Source organism: Camarhynchus parvulus, chromosome 3 (assembly GCF_901933205.1).
Source record: "Camarhynchus parvulus chromosome 3, STF_HiC, whole genome shotgun sequence".
NCBI classification, from domain to species: domain Eukaryota; kingdom Metazoa; phylum Chordata; class Aves; order Passeriformes; family Thraupidae; genus Camarhynchus; species Camarhynchus parvulus.
The window spans coordinates 55,120,544-55,135,989 of record NC_044573.1 but is presented as its reverse complement, the minus strand read 5'-3'; the positions used below and the strand labels follow the sequence as shown (position 1 = coordinate 55,135,989).

Sequence of the window (15,446 nt, the reverse complement as noted above, 5' to 3'; positions counted from 1 at the left end):
AAAAACCCAGAGTGAATGAGACAAGTCCTTCTGTATGAGATCTGCATAGTTTTAAAGGCATACATGATGTGGGATTTAGAAAAAGCAGGTTTTTGCATAAATGTTTTGCTAAAGAGCACTAAATACCATTGCTAGATCCTGTACTCATTCCCATACTCTAATATTTCCATATACTAGAGCATGTGAAATTTGACATGTAACAGATCAGATTAAAGTGAGTTGTAAGCCCTGACCTTTTAGCAAAACCACCAGGTTTTAGAAACCTTGATCTCATTTTTTTGAGAGGTGAGTCCACAGGTGGGTGCACCTAATGCCAACTCTAAAGCAGGGTGAAGTAGCAGTGTTTGTTACTTTGGAGCAAGCAGCACATTCTTTACTATGTAGGACAAGAAAGGAAGCAGCCCTCTAGTAACTTTCTCATTTCATAGTTTCTTTATATCTAAAAGCCCATATATAGTAAGCAGAATCAGAGCCTGATTTTTTTTCAGTGTACAAAAATCAAAAATTCAGCTTCTTCATGGGATTTGGCTTGACACACCCCCCACCTCACCCTTGCCCTTTCTTGCTCTCTTGCTTTTCTTCTACAGGAAAAGCGAGTCAGACATTACAGGATGCTGTCACAGACGTTCTCAGCCAATCCCCAAGATGATCTTTGTGGCACTCACTTTTTTTTTCTCTCAAGATGTGTACAAGGCTGTGTGCTGCATGGATGCTGCAGCTGTCTATTGCTGAGCCCTTTCAGTGGGAGGACTGTGGCTTGTGGAGAGCTGCTCATAGGGTCCCTAATTTAGGTGGTACACAGCAGAAGTGATGGTGGTTCAAGTTAACCCTACAGTATGTTTAATGTTGTTTACATCTGATGGAAATTTTAAATATTTGACTCCCTGGAAACACACTACCTCCCAAAAATAATTAATAAGGTTCTTTAAAATTGCATGTAAGAAGCACGGGGCACACTCAGAAGTCAAGTCTTTGTTTGCTCACTTTCTGGTTTTTGTTTCTGACTTGGTTTTTCTGTGTTTTCTTCACTTCTGCATAGCTATTACACTGGAACATTTTATTTCATATCAATATATTAGACAGAGCATACATATTGAATAATGCTTTAGATTCAAAGTCCATTTTGTAGCACAGTATAGAAGTGGATACTTTTTATGGCAGGCAGATTCACATCAATTCTCAGATTATGCAGTTTAATAAGAGATGATGCCTTTTCTATGTATTTCAAAGCACAAAATGAAATGTGTAAGGGCAACTGGCTTAAACTTGTAGCTGCCATTCATTTCAGCCCTGCAGCCTGGCTGCTGAGGGCTGTGCTCACTTGCTGTTTTGTGAGTCTCTGCAGATGCACAGTCACCCACTCTAAGAGAACATGCACACACTCTTTTTTTTTCTCTCACACTGTCTGGCATACTTTCAGCACAACTCTTCGAAGACTTTCTGAACTGCTGGGTATGGTTGTCTGATTATTATTTTTTTTAACTGGGAACATGTTTAGTCCAGTGTTATTTAAACAAGCTTATCTCTTTGATCAAAGTCTACAATCTGAAATTTGAACAGGGTAGGGAGGGTGGCTGGGTGGGTGAGGAAATATATCAAGTACATAGTTGTGTGTGTGCTGATGTCTCAGCTCTGTGCCTGCGAAGGTAAAAACATATATTGCTTCAGAATGTTCTTGCAAATATAAAAAACTTTGGCTATTTTAGTAGGAGTTTTGAAAGCACTGTATTATTTCTAAAATAAAACCTGTTTGAGTAAACTTTTCTTGACACTTCTAGTGACCTGCATGTTCAGTTTTTCAGTTTCTTGGGTTTTTTGAAGGTTGAACCAAATAACTGTGGAGTTGTTTAAGTATAGCATAGGCTTTGCTAGTATTCAAAGCACACTAGCTGGAGCCCATATATTAATGTATTTAGGGTTGACATTAGCCTATTTCATTGACTGAACCACAGACCACAGCAATGAAGCTGGAGAGCTTGAAACAGTTTCTGGAGGTTTTCATTTAGCTCGTTCAGGAGAACTGGTTTGTGCAAAGTTAAAATTATGTGGAATGAGATAGCAAGAAGAAGCATGCATGCCACACCTTTTCATTATGTTCTCTCTTTTCTTTTTTTTTCTTTCTAAATATAACTTTGAGAGGCATGTCAGGCTTTTTTTAAGCCAATCCTGTTTGATTATTTTAGTTTACTTGATTTTTTAGTTTGATTTCAAAATTCAAGTTTGCTAGGCTTTTGTCCACAAGACTAGGAAAAAGAATTTCCTGTATTCAATTTATATATCATGCAATCAAACAACCATCTCCTAACTCTGACAAAATGTAAATGATGTCTATTTCATCATTTTACAGAATAAAAAGAAGGAAGCATAATTTTCTAGGCTAGTCTACAGCCTTTTCTTGCTTTTTAAGGTTATTATAGTGCTCTAATAACTGCAAGTTGCTGTTGCTGATGAAAGTATACTATAAATCTTCTCTTCTGCATGGGTATCATGCGCACTTTAATTTTGTTAGCTGGCTTTATTGACTGGGGCTTGCTCCCTGCACACCCAGACACAAACATACACAGAGAGACAGACACACAGACGCATGCTTGCACACACACACACACACGCACACACACACATATGCTGCTTTGCCCTATCTCGGTTACAGCACAGTCCTGCCCAGGGTCAGTACAATGTACACATTACATATTTCTAGCAAACATGAAAATGAATCAAACAGGAGGAGAGATAAGCACAGATAGATTGGAGCCTGCTGAGGAAATAAAAGGCAGTAATCTGACTGACCACTGGACTAGTCTTCCTGGTTGGGTTTAAGTGTTCTTTCCCGTTAGTTGCTGCAAAGCACTGTACCCTGAAGTGAAAAATGAAACGATCAGTAAGAATGAAGTAACATTTAGACGGACAATTCTTTGGTATAACTCCAGAACTAATCGTTTCTGAAGTGATGTTTAAACCAACGTCGGCACAAGGCAAGGGCTCCTGGCTCGCAGCCAGCACCTTGTAATGCATATTAGCGCAGATGAGGAGTTCCTAAAAGTTAGAGAGAGGGAGAGGGAGGGAAGAAGAGAGAGAGAATGTGCGTCTTCAGTGCTCACTCTGCATTTGTTTGTATCCTCCTCCTTGCCGAGATTAGAGGAATACCTGTGTAGTGCTGCTTTATTATGATTTCTGCTGTGCCTCAGAATAGGTTCTGGTATTTTTTTTAGGTGGACTGCCAGCTGCTGATCTCGCTGTTGACAGTAAAAGCAGATATGCTCCTTGCTCACTGCCATTAGTACTGACCATGACCCTTCACACCAAAACCTCTGGAGTTACCCTGCTGCACCAGATTCAAGGCACTGAACTGGAGACACTGAGCAGACCTCAGCTGAAGATTCCCCTGGAAAGATCGCTCAGCGACATGTACGTGGAGACCAACAAGACAGGAGTTTTTAACTACCCAGAAGGAGCCACCTATGATTTTGGTACTACGGCTCCCGTCTACAGCTCTACCACGCTCAGTTATGCCCCTACGTCTGAATCTTTTGGGTCCAGCAGCCTGGCAGGATTTCACTCCCTGAACAGTGTCCCGCCAAGCCCGGTGGTGTTCTTGCAAACGGCACCCCAGCTGTCGCCCTTCATCCATCATCACAGCCAACAGGTACCCTATTACCTTGAAAACGATCAGGGCAGCTTTGGGATGAGGGAAGCTGCTCCTCCAGCCTTCTACAGGTAAATGCTAATTTCTTTCTTATTTAAGCAGATGATCTGAGAAAATTAGAATGCAGAAATCTGTTATGCCCTAATATTTGCTTTTTGTGCAAAGGAGCGTGTGATTTAACTGAATCATCAATGATATCTAGATCATAAGAAATAGCGTAGAATAAAACAAACTGTAATTCACAGCCCACTGTGACCGTAAGCTGTAAATTTTGAAAATCCGTGTAAAAAACCCATCAGATAATGAGTATAAATATTTCCTGGGAAAACATGAAATCATAATTGATTAAAGAATGGCAAATGACCTCAGTGTTGTGATGTATTCTAATACTGTCTGAAGTATACTAAAAAGACTTCCACCATTACACATTTTTCAATGTGAGTGACTATTTGTTCAGCTCTTAGATGGTAGTAAGAGTATTTTTCTCCGCTGTCTTCCTTTGCAGTGTGAAAAGTGGCTTACATAGGAAGTTGTTAAGAAGCACTATATCCTTCCTAATCAAAGTGTTAGAGTTGACTCAGTGACAGTATTTCAGTCAGTAACCACCTTCCTGAGCTATCCAAAGAGCTGTGTGCATATTAAGATGCATTTTTCATTGGAGAGCAATATATATTAACTGTAAACCTGGCACGCTGCTTTTCAAAAGATGGGTTTGTTCAGCGGGGTTTTAAATATTTTTGTCCCTCAGTAGGAGCTTGGTTCATGTTTTCTCTTTTTGGTTTGGAATAGAAAGACTAAAGTATTGTTGAAAGCGGGAAATAAATTTCCCCCTTTCAAATGGTTTAAATGTTTATTGTCAATTGTGAAAAACATTACATCTTTTCTTGAAGTGACAGAAATTAATAGAATTATGGCTTCTAAAAAAAAATCATACATACCTATACCCACGCTGTTAACGTTTTGTGCAGTATTTATAGCATAGTTTTGCAAGTGCTTATTATATTGGGCTTCAGTGAATTAAAGTGAACAGATGTATTTTTTTTCTGAACTCTGTCATTGTCTGTTGATTTGAGAGATACAGGTGAGTTTGTTAGAAGTGCAACAACTGAAAAAATAAAAGGAAGTAATTTTTTCCATATTGAAGGCCAGACTCTGTTAGGCTTATCTGCACAATATAACATGTTGCCATGAACAGCAACGTATGTTCTGAAGTCTAACTCAGCCAGACTAAGAATCTGGTAGTAAAATCTGGTCCCAGAAAACAAAATGATTGCACTTTTTTGGAACGGATTGGGCAGTTTTGGAGAGCAGGCAGGATAAAGACAGGTGAAATCATAGATAATGGTTATGTTAAATTGTCCAATACAGTGATCTGTAAACTGAATTGATTCAAACAAAATTCTTTTTAGTGCAACCAAATACAATACTTCCTGGAAGAATAAGTACATGTCAGAGCATAGTGATCTTGAATGATTACCAGTGACTTGAAAGTTAAACTGCACTTTGTGCTCGATTAAAAGCGTTTTTACGTGAGTGTCCCATGCAAACCTATGGTGAAAACTGTGTAAGCAACCTTATGTATGTAAACAGTGGAGCAGTGAGTTTGTGAAGTTGAAATACAGAGGCAGAAAATGTTCTATATACAGGTATGGTACTGCAGGAGGATTTAAACCTAAGAATCACCTAGACATAGAAGTTGCTATGGAAATAGTGTTCTTTTAATTTTTAAGCTGTGAATTGAGATGAGACCATTCAAAATAAAATTAAGGTACTTTTTTAGTTTAACTGCTTAAGCAAATGTGTAAGACCAGTGCTGTATTCCCCTTTTCTTGACATTTCTGATCAAGGTTGTGTGTCACGCTTGGGGATGTGTATTAGCCCTTTGAAATTGCTGAGGCTTAATGCAACAGTAATTAGGTGAATTTATGATCTTGGATATGCCAGAAGGTTTATCTGCATACAGTGTTATACAAATGATTTAATGGCCCCTTCCAGCCATAACTCTGTGGAATGCATCTTATGTGGTAATAAGAAATGCGTTTCAAAGTGCTTGCTATGATTATCTTTTGTTAACAGGCACGGTACTGTTCAAATTAAATTAATAAAAAATTTTGCTTTTTTTGCTTTTCATTTTTGTGAGGTCGTATTTACGAAGTTTTCACCCTCACAACATTAAACATTAGGTCTTCTGGTGTTTTGGCATGAGCCCAATCACCAGTAGTCTGTCAAAAATAATTTGAATATGTGTTCACTGCCTAGGAAATATTTAAATGTCTAGCCATTTGGTTTAAGAATAAGTTCTTTAAAAAAACTTCCAATTTTCTTTATTTATTTGGCTAGTCTCATTGTCTTCACTTAGGTTATGGGAGAAAAAAAAGCATAGGGCAGTGTAATCTAGCTATGAATAAATTGATGCTGGAGATTGAAAGATGTCTAACTACCAAAATAGAGAGTTTCTGGATCAGCCTACCAGTAGGAGTTGTAAAGGCAAAAAATCTTACAAGTCCTAAAAATGTTATAATGAATCATGATTAGTTTGTGATATGGCTGCCTGCTTCTATGAAAAGTTATGTAACCTTAGTCTCAGTAAGTCTCCTCTGCAATTCTCATTTACCTTCCTGTGCAACTGAATTGTGCTATTTGTCTTTTAGGGCAAAAATATTTACATTGCATCATCCTAGTCTACTCTGAATTTGACATGCAAGTGTTGCATTCAGCGATACATTCAGTGATATCTAAGACAATAAATAAACATTATAGGTTGAAGATGATATTCTGTTCAAGACTTGGACAAAATGTTAAAAATCTTCAGTCACAAAATGAAAAAATTAATGTCTTTTGATTTTGCTAGTAAGTGTTCAAAATCATACTGCCTGTAGACAGATATGTATTAATAGGTGTATAACTATATGTCTGCTAATTCTGAAGTTATATTTTGTCTTTCAAATAGTGACTCTTTTTTCCAAAAGTGTTAGTCCCTTGTTGTGAGATAATGGTAGGCTTCTATATGTAGCTGAAGAACATGATACATGAAAATAATGATTTTCAAAGAATGCAATAAATATATTAATGTCCCTTCTGGTGTCTCTAAATCATGAGGCATCAGATTTTGAGGAGTGGAGAAAAAAGGGCTTAATTAACTCAAATTTTGCTGTCTATACATAGACTTCTTTTATGTCTGATCTTGTGGCTGTTTTTCTAGGTAGCCAAACTAAAATACTTTTTCTTATCTGACAGTGTCAAATTTCATTTTTTAAAAATTTTATTGATAATTTTTAGTATTGGGTTTTTTTTATTATTAAATGCTGACTAGTGATTGATAATTATTGCAGGAAGTCTTGTACTCATGACTATTACAGTAAATTAATGGAAATTTTTTTTTGTTCTTAACTATTGGAGTTCAGGTAATTTCTGGTTATTTCCTCTCAAATATTTTCAGCAAGATTTGACCCACTCAGAGAAAAACCAAAGCTTTCAGTAGCTAATTTACCTCAGTAGATTCCTACAAGAAACAGCAGAACATCCTTTTTGCTCTGCCAGTGTGTCATCCCACTGAGTCTGCACTCCTCAGATCTGAACTGAAGTCATGCATATACTTAAGGCCCGTTGTAGCCTGTCTTTGGTGCTGGTTCCAAATTTGGCCAAAAAAAAAAAAACCCAGGGAAAACTTCCTGATGAGAAAACCGTCTGTCAGTCTGTAGTGAGGGACAGAGGCTGGGCAAATCAGTGTACAAACAGAATAAGGATTAATTGCTCCCTCACTTTTAGTGGCTAGTTTGTATCTTCTAATACTTCAGGCTCTATGTTTAGATTAATGTAATAAAGTTATTTGTTTAGCATTAGCCCCAATTATCATAATGCAATTGAGTCTGATGTTCTAATCAATATGATCACAGCTTTAATTTTAATGCTTGCTAAAATTGAGAAAGATTAAAAATGTAGATCGATCCCTCTCCTGTTGTAATTTGTAAATCCATCCATCCAAAAAATAGTTATGTAACCAAATACATAAACTTTGTTAACCTTGTCTGATTCATTATGAATTTTTCTAGCTGTTCATGTTGAGTTCTAAATACAGAAGATTTTTTCCAAATTTTAAAATTAGAAGTGTTGAAATGAATACAAAGTTCAAAGATGATTTTTCTTTTCTTATTTTTTTAAATGTAGCATAAAGTATTTCATAACATGGAGTATGATGTAATGTAGTGTTTTGCTTTGCTTTTTTTGCTTATTTTTCTCGAAAACGTCAGTCTGCTCAGAGGTTCTCTCTTGAACAGTTCCAGTGTTCAGGCAATTTCTTGAACACTTGGAGTGTTCCTGTTTTCAGGCCTTGTGCTGGTACTCTGACAATTTTGCAGCAATAGATGACTGTAATAAAAGAGACAGGAAAATGGAGTCATCTCATGGATAGTTTCTTATCTCATGGAAACGTTGTAAAGATAAGCCCATTAAGTGTTCTGAGGTGCTCACACATGACAATTATGAGGGACTTGTACAAACCAACTTTAGTGTTTCTGCAGCCCTTCTTGGAGCACGTGCTGATGTGGATCATGCTGCAAGTGTGCTTGCACCATAAATCACCAATCCACAGTGTTGAGGAGCACGTGATCTGTGTCTCCTTGTGCCCCTGCATGAGGGCAGACAGTGATGGAAAGGGGTAAAAGAGATTTTATGCTTCCTCATTACCCTCCTTTCTGCCAAGTCAGGGAGATGGATCTCACTTGTTCTCTCTTCTCATTGAAGAAAACTTAATTTCTGCAGCAGCTTATTTTTTTTGCATAAACCACAGATGTAGGAAGTGCTTCATATATCAAGTCCTTCCCAACAGGACTTGAAATTTATGTCTAAACCCATGCTTATTTAGACAGACTGTGTGAATGGGGTTCATCTGATCAAATGTAGACACCTAGGTCTGTATTCATTTTTCCATTCCTTAGGCATCTATTGGATGAAGATGGATACCCAGTGATACTCAAAGTTACGTGAAATTAATCCCACCCATACATTTCCTGTAAAGAACCAAAACAGTCATGCTCTGTAATATTCCTTCTCATAGACACTGCATTATGCCCCCTGAGAGGGAGATGGGGAATTGACTCTGTGTCACTGGCCTTGATCACTCTTGCTCTGAGGTTATTGAAACAACAAACACTGCTGGCCATATCTGCTCTGATATGGAAAGCATTAGTTGCTGGCATCAGTTCCTTCAGCAATTGCAAAGTGAACATCAGATGCCAGCATTTTTTATTAAACCAACAAGATAGGCTGACCAGATCTAAGGCATTGCTCAAAAAAAGCACAAGAGAATAGTCTGGCAGCTGAAGTGCATCCACATTTCATAAAAAATTGAGATTTTGGAAATTTTTGGTTTGATATTGTTGACAATGAAACACTGAAACAAATCATGAGCTCCCTGGTCTGTCTGCAGGGAGTTTTCTATTATCTATTCAGGCATCAGAACAGAGATTAGAGCAGAGATGCTGTCCTTCAGCATTCTCACTTGAAGTGCTGTTTTCATTGCATTCACTGCAGGGACTGTTCGTAAAATTTGCTGTACAGGATCAAGTCACATCTGAGCCTGAGTGGCCTTTCCAGTGGCTTGCAAAAGGTTATAATTTACCACAGCTCATTAGGGACCCTGATCAGTGTGACACTGGGCAAGGCGAGGCATTTCTGCTTTTCTGCCAAGCTCAGATTCCAGTTGCTGGGAGGCTTCTTACTTCATCTCACTCAAGATATTCTTGTGCAAGACTATCAAAGCATGAGTGATATCTGTTAGAGACAAGATCATAAATCTGCAGGATAACATTTTTCCTTGATAAGATATTGATAACAACATTGAATTCAGGAGTGATCTAGGCATTTTATTTTAACCCTTAACTAGAAAAAGGGAATATGGTCCTCAGAAGACAGAGCTTAAATATGACTGTCCTAAATGTAAATCCTATTTGATACATGTACATAACAATTGCAGTGGTCTTCCAACCATTGCAGTCTTAACTATGACACAACAGCCAGCACCTATATAAATAAGAAATAGGAAAAGATGGCTGCATGGAAAACCATTGGTAAAAGTGAAAAATAGCAGTAAAGGCTAAAAGTTAAGTGTAACTAAGAGGGCTTAAAAAAAGCAGGTGGTGACTAACAGTGAACAGCTGTGCATGTAACCACCAGTGGATTGTCTACAACTCTTCAAGGGTGCAGTTCCCCTCTTGTTAGGCAGCATGGGTGGAATGTGTCACATTCTGGTTCCACATCCCACAGTGCTCTCAGCTGCCAGAACTGACCTCCCCAGGAGCCAGGTAGCAGAACCAGTGCAAGGTCACTGTTGAATGCTACAGGGGAGAACCTTCTCCCCCTCTGAGGAGGACAGACCAGAGAGCATCAAGGCAGCACCGGGCTGCATTTAATGCCAATGCATTTCACCTTGCATTCGTAAGCCATGTGAGTGAGCAGTGTTGGGTTTTTTCACCTTGATCATACTACCTAATTAAGGAAACTACTTTTAAATGATTATATAGGGAACACCTGTATTCTTCCATTGAAGATTTTTTCCAGTTTCTCAACAATCTGCTGTGCAAATGTCCAGTGCAAATTTCATTGCTACTTCCAGTCTTTCCTCTCCCTTTTAGTACTTGCTATTGTGAAGAAACAGTGCTTTGATCACTGCAGCCTACTTCAATATTGATTTGGGCTGCTAAAAATGGCTGTATAAAACTTTATAGGATACTACAAAGGGCACATCAAAGCTGGAAGAAGAAGGAAGGGAAATTTACTGAAAAACAGGAAAAGGCTCAGCTCGTGATAAATAAAAATCACTAGGAAGATGCTGTGCAGAAAGCAGTAGCTGTAGTAGAAAATGTGGCATGATTTAGGCCCCAAATCTTAAATCACAAGGCTAGGAAACTCATAATAGCTTTCCAAATAGCCTTCACTGTGGTTTTTGCATATAGCTCCGCTAAAATTTGAATGTGTAATACCTACTGCTTTCTTTCTATTTCCCTTCCACTTTTATTTTCTTTTTTCTTTTAAATGTAATTCAGGCTTGTGAGATCTATTAATTCAAAAATCAATGAAAGATCATGGAAGTTTGGGTTGAAAGGGAAGACTAGTTCCAAGTCACCTGGCATGGGCAGGGACACCTTTCACTAGAGCAGGTTGCTCTGAGCTCCATCCAATCTTGCCTTGAACACTTCCAGGGATGAGGCATTTGCAGCTTCTCTGGATAACCTGTTCCAGTGCCTCACCACTCTCATAGCAAAGAATAATATCTTCCTAATATCCAGTCAAAACCGACCCTCTTTCAGTTTAAGGTCATTCCCCCTTCTCCTGTCACCCCATGCCCTTCTAAAAGTTCCTCTCTGGCTTTCTTGCAGGCCCCCTTTAGGTACTGGAATATTGCTCTAAGGTCTCTTCTCCAGGCTGAGCAGCCCCAGCTCTCTCAGCCTCTCTTCAGAGGAGGGGTGTTCCATTCCTCTGATCATCCTTACGGTCCTCCTGTGGACCTTCTTGATAAGGTGGCCTGTAGCAGACCTCCACTACAATGTCACCTGTCCCTGCCCTCCCTTTAATCCTGACCTATAAGTTCTCAGCTGGCTCCACATCCATCCCCACGTGGAGCTTTGTGCATTCCAGCTCTTTGTTGACATATTCTGGTGTTTAGAAACTTACTCTTTTTCCTTCTTCAAGTTGATCTGCAAACAGATGGAAGTTTGGAAGGTGCTAACTGTAAAAAATTGTAATTTAATTTTACTGTTGAAGAAAAATGCTATAAAACTTGATCTTTGGCAAAAATAAAATGCCACTAATACCTGTCATCTCCGTTTTCAGTTTATAGAGCCAGTAAACATTCTTAAAACATTTCCTTTGCTGGGCCATCTTGATTAAGCAGTATCTAGTTATTACTGAATAACTCGTATCAGTTGGTGTCTAAAATAAATTAATTCACATAAGTGTTCCCTGCTTTCATTATTATTTACAGCTTGGACTTGACAGTGAGATCCCAGTTTCAAACTACGTATGAGAGAACCCTTATCTTCAGGACACTGTAGCTATGGCAAGGAATATTCTGGCTGAGAGTGCACAGCAAATCTAGTCACCTTTGGGGAACTAATATGTCAAAGGACAGCTTTGTCTCTTTGCTTCCATCATGCAGTAAAATGATACTTCTCCTTCAGCCATATTGGTAACCACAAGCAAGGAAAAACATGTATGTTGCCAGCACATGAGCCACTGTAGGAGATTTATTACCTTGCAATACCTTTTTGTGGTTTGGATTATTTAGAATTTATGGGTTGAAAAGTATGCTAGCTTATTCTTGCCATGCTATGAGAAATATAATCCTAATTTTAATCTACAGGAATATCAATTACAGATAAAGCATGCAAACCCTGGAAGTGGTGAGAGTATTCTAATTATGTTCATAGAGAAAGGTGGTGAGATAGAAACCCACATAAAATAATGTAGCTGAATGTTTATGGTAATAATATTAGAATCAGTTAAATGTAAGAATATCTGCCAGATGTATGCCATTTTAAGGAGTCAAATATTTTTAAAGCAGATTGCACCTCTGTAAGGTGTTACTATTTCTTCCTTGATTTAAACCATAAAAAAAGCCAAACGAGGTGGAAGTAAATCTGATTTTACAGAGAAATTTTAAACATCCTGGAATAAAACTCTATTTTATTGGCAGTTCTAGTAACACTGTTTAATGTTAAGTCTGACTAGGTTCCTCTTTCTTTTGCTTACTTATATTGTTTAGTTTTGTCTTATGTTTTACATGTTAGATGGTTGTCTCAGGTAATTTTTTAAGAAAATTTTGCTATAATCATGGAAAAAAACCCATAAACTTTTCGCTGAACATCCTAGACACTATTGTATTATAGGTATACATACACCTGATACTTAGTAGTGGGGGAATGCTGTCAAATCAGGATTATTTTTCTTTCATTTTTCCCCAGAAATGTTGCTCAGTTTTAAGCTACAAACTCTTGAAACACCTCACTATTCACTATGGGAATCTGTTTGCATTTGATAGCTAAATTACATGAAATTTTATCTACTATACATGCTCCATCTTTCCATTGCATAATGACCTGATTGCAAGAGCATCCTTCTCTGACAAAATGTGTGAAGTTGCTTTATTGCATCGCTGCATGACGTTTCAAATGCAAATATTTCTGTGGGCAGGGGCAGTTTATTGAGAGATGAGAATCACAGAGTAATGTTAAGTTTGAATGGGTGAAAATGCTTGAAAATTATCTGGTCAACATCTTGCTCAAAGCAGGGCTCACTTCAAAGCTAGATGAGGTTTTTCAGACCCTGATCCAGCTATGCTTTGTGGATGCCCAGGAATGGAGGCTCCACATCCACCCAGGGCAATCTGTAACAGTGCTGAACCGCTCTCACTGTGATAAAGCTTTTCCTAATCTATAATGAGAAAATTCTTCGCCCAAAGATGTGTCGGATGTGTCTCGTCCTTTCATGGTGTGCTCCAAGAAGAGTCTGGCTCTGTTTCCTTTAAAGAGTCCTATTATGCTGTTGAAGACAGCAATAAATCCTGCTTAGTCTTCTATTTGAAAAACTGAACAAATCCAGTTCCCTCAGCATCTCCTCATATGCCATTTGTTCCAGCCCCCTCCTCATCTTTGTGGCTGTCCCTGGACTTGCTCCATTTGTCAAAGACTGGCTTCAGCTTGGAAGCCCCAGATTGGAAGCAGTTTTACAACTGCCAAGGACAGGGGAACCAGCTCTGCTCTGTTCATATTAGTACAGCCCAGCTCCTGCTGTGTTTCTGCAAGGGGGGTTTCTATTGCTCTGCATTTTCCAGTGCTGAAATTCATGAGATTCCTGCTGGACCATTTGTCCAGCCTGTTGAGGTCCACCTTACTGGGAGCTTTACTCTGCATCAAATCCACTACTCTGCATGTTCCTTGGACCCCAGCTTGGTATCTGTCATTAACTTGCTAGGGATGCAGTTTCTCACTTCACCTCTATTGTTAGTGAGATATTCACCTCAGTATTGATTGCCCATGAATACTACTGCGAGCTTGCCAAATTTCAGCTGCTGATGAAACTCTGTTGAGACTAGCAGTCATTTTCCATCCCCCTTATAGTTCTTCTGTGCAGCCATATTGCACTTCACTGGGATTGAGAAAATTGGTCTCTCTCGTGCTTTTAGTGCCTTTCTTCTGTGTTTGGCAAAAGTAACATCAGCAAAATGCAGTAAAAAAAATGATCTTGCAGTATGGGAATATGGGCTGAGGAGAAAATAAAGGTGGTCTCCGTGAAGAACAGGATGGGGCCAGTGCAGAAATCTGATGGGTCTGGTGAGGTAGAAACTTTGAATTTCTGACGAGGTGATGTAGCAGGCTGCAGTGAGCTGTGAGACAGAACACGGAGGAGGAAGGCATGCTCTAGTAGTAGAAGATAGATGATGTTTCTGGAAGAGTTTGAGATGAACTGCAAAAGTAGGATGAAGGAGAACCTCCAGAACTGAAAAAGCTGAAGTCTGAACTGGAGAGAAATGGTGGAATGTAAACTTTCTCTGGCAATGTGATTTGGATTGGGAATGCGCAGTAAACATGACTGAAACAGAGCAGGTGTATGTTAGCAAAGCATAGAGAAATAAAAAGGCTCACAGGGAGAAATAGGGGTTATGGAGCTTCCTCCCAGCAGATATGTGCAACTCTTGCATTTTGTTGCTGTCTGTTACAGATTTAGGTAGAAAATAATGGATTAGCCCAGATGTTGGTTAGATCAAAGGCCCAATGTGGCCGATGTTGGTGCTGTACACGTGAGATACCATCACTCCTGAAACAAATGCTACTCACAAAAACTGATTGGATTTTGATTATTTTAATTCTTAAAAGCCTTGGTATTTCTCATATGCATAGAGAAAATAAAGTTATGAGTGAGATCATAACAGCAGCCTTCCTAAAGCTGAAACATGCCAGAACTAAACTTGTGTGCATAGATTTCTCCCTCTCTCTGCCTAATGTCCTAATATGTGAGATAAAGACACTGCTGTTTTACCATACAGGACCCCTGTGAAGATTTAAAGTGTGTCTCTAAAGTGTCCATCTGTAATAATGAACTGAAAATCATTTATGAAAAATCTACAGGACTCTTTCCATAGCAGGCTTCACTAAGAAAGAGGACATGAGGCTACATATGAGTAAGGGTGAAAAGAACTAAAATATTGAGTAGGTACTCAGTGGGTGTGGGTTTGGAAACTAGCAATGGTATTACTAAATGCAGTATCTGAAATGGAAAAAAAAACTATTTACAAGCTTGCTAAACACACATACCCAGCATACTTCTCAGAAAGAATGGAACATCAATATATTTCCATTTCAGTCCTTATAAGGAATTGTATGTTCAGCTACCTTGCATTTATTTATTCTATAGGTAGATAAGGGACGACTGCACAGAATCGAGGAGTTCATATTCTTTTGTTATGAACTCTTGGATATGACCTTCAGTTCTTTGTGTTCTTTATTTAAGATGAAGGATTTTACTGGTTTAATTTCAGCAAAGCAGTGAAGATCTTACTCTTCAGAGAGAGGGATGTATTTTGGTACAAAAATTTGTACATCAGCAAATATAAAATGTTGTCTGTAAGCCCCCCTCCCTCCCCTTTTCTTTCTTGTTTCAAAAGCATTTAAGACTATTACTTAGGACAAAGACTGCCTTTTCAAGAAGACTTAAAATGTTGCATAGATAGTATCAGCTTTTTTATCATTTTTAAAATGGCAGCTTTAAGTCTTAATAGCTTTAAGCTGTTTTCATGTACGACCCATTT

General features: G+C 38.5%; 1 protein-coding gene across 2 annotated transcripts in view; it reads left to right on the top strand.

Annotated features, from left to right (window-relative positions):
- The window catches only part of ESR1 (estrogen receptor 1), a 174,694-nt gene that overhangs the window by 70,322 nt on the left and 88,926 nt on the right, over positions 1-15,446 (top strand). The window contains exon 2 of one of the 2 annotated variants that reach the window (XM_030945035.1): positions 3,210-3,714. In XM_030945035.1, the coding sequence (XP_030800895.1) occupies positions 3,287-3,714 (428 nt within the window). In that variant the 5' untranslated portion in view covers positions 3,210-3,286. Of the gene's footprint in view, positions 1-3,209; positions 3,715-15,446 lie in introns of those variants that run through there. The other variant, XM_030945036.1, reaches the window with a different exon arrangement.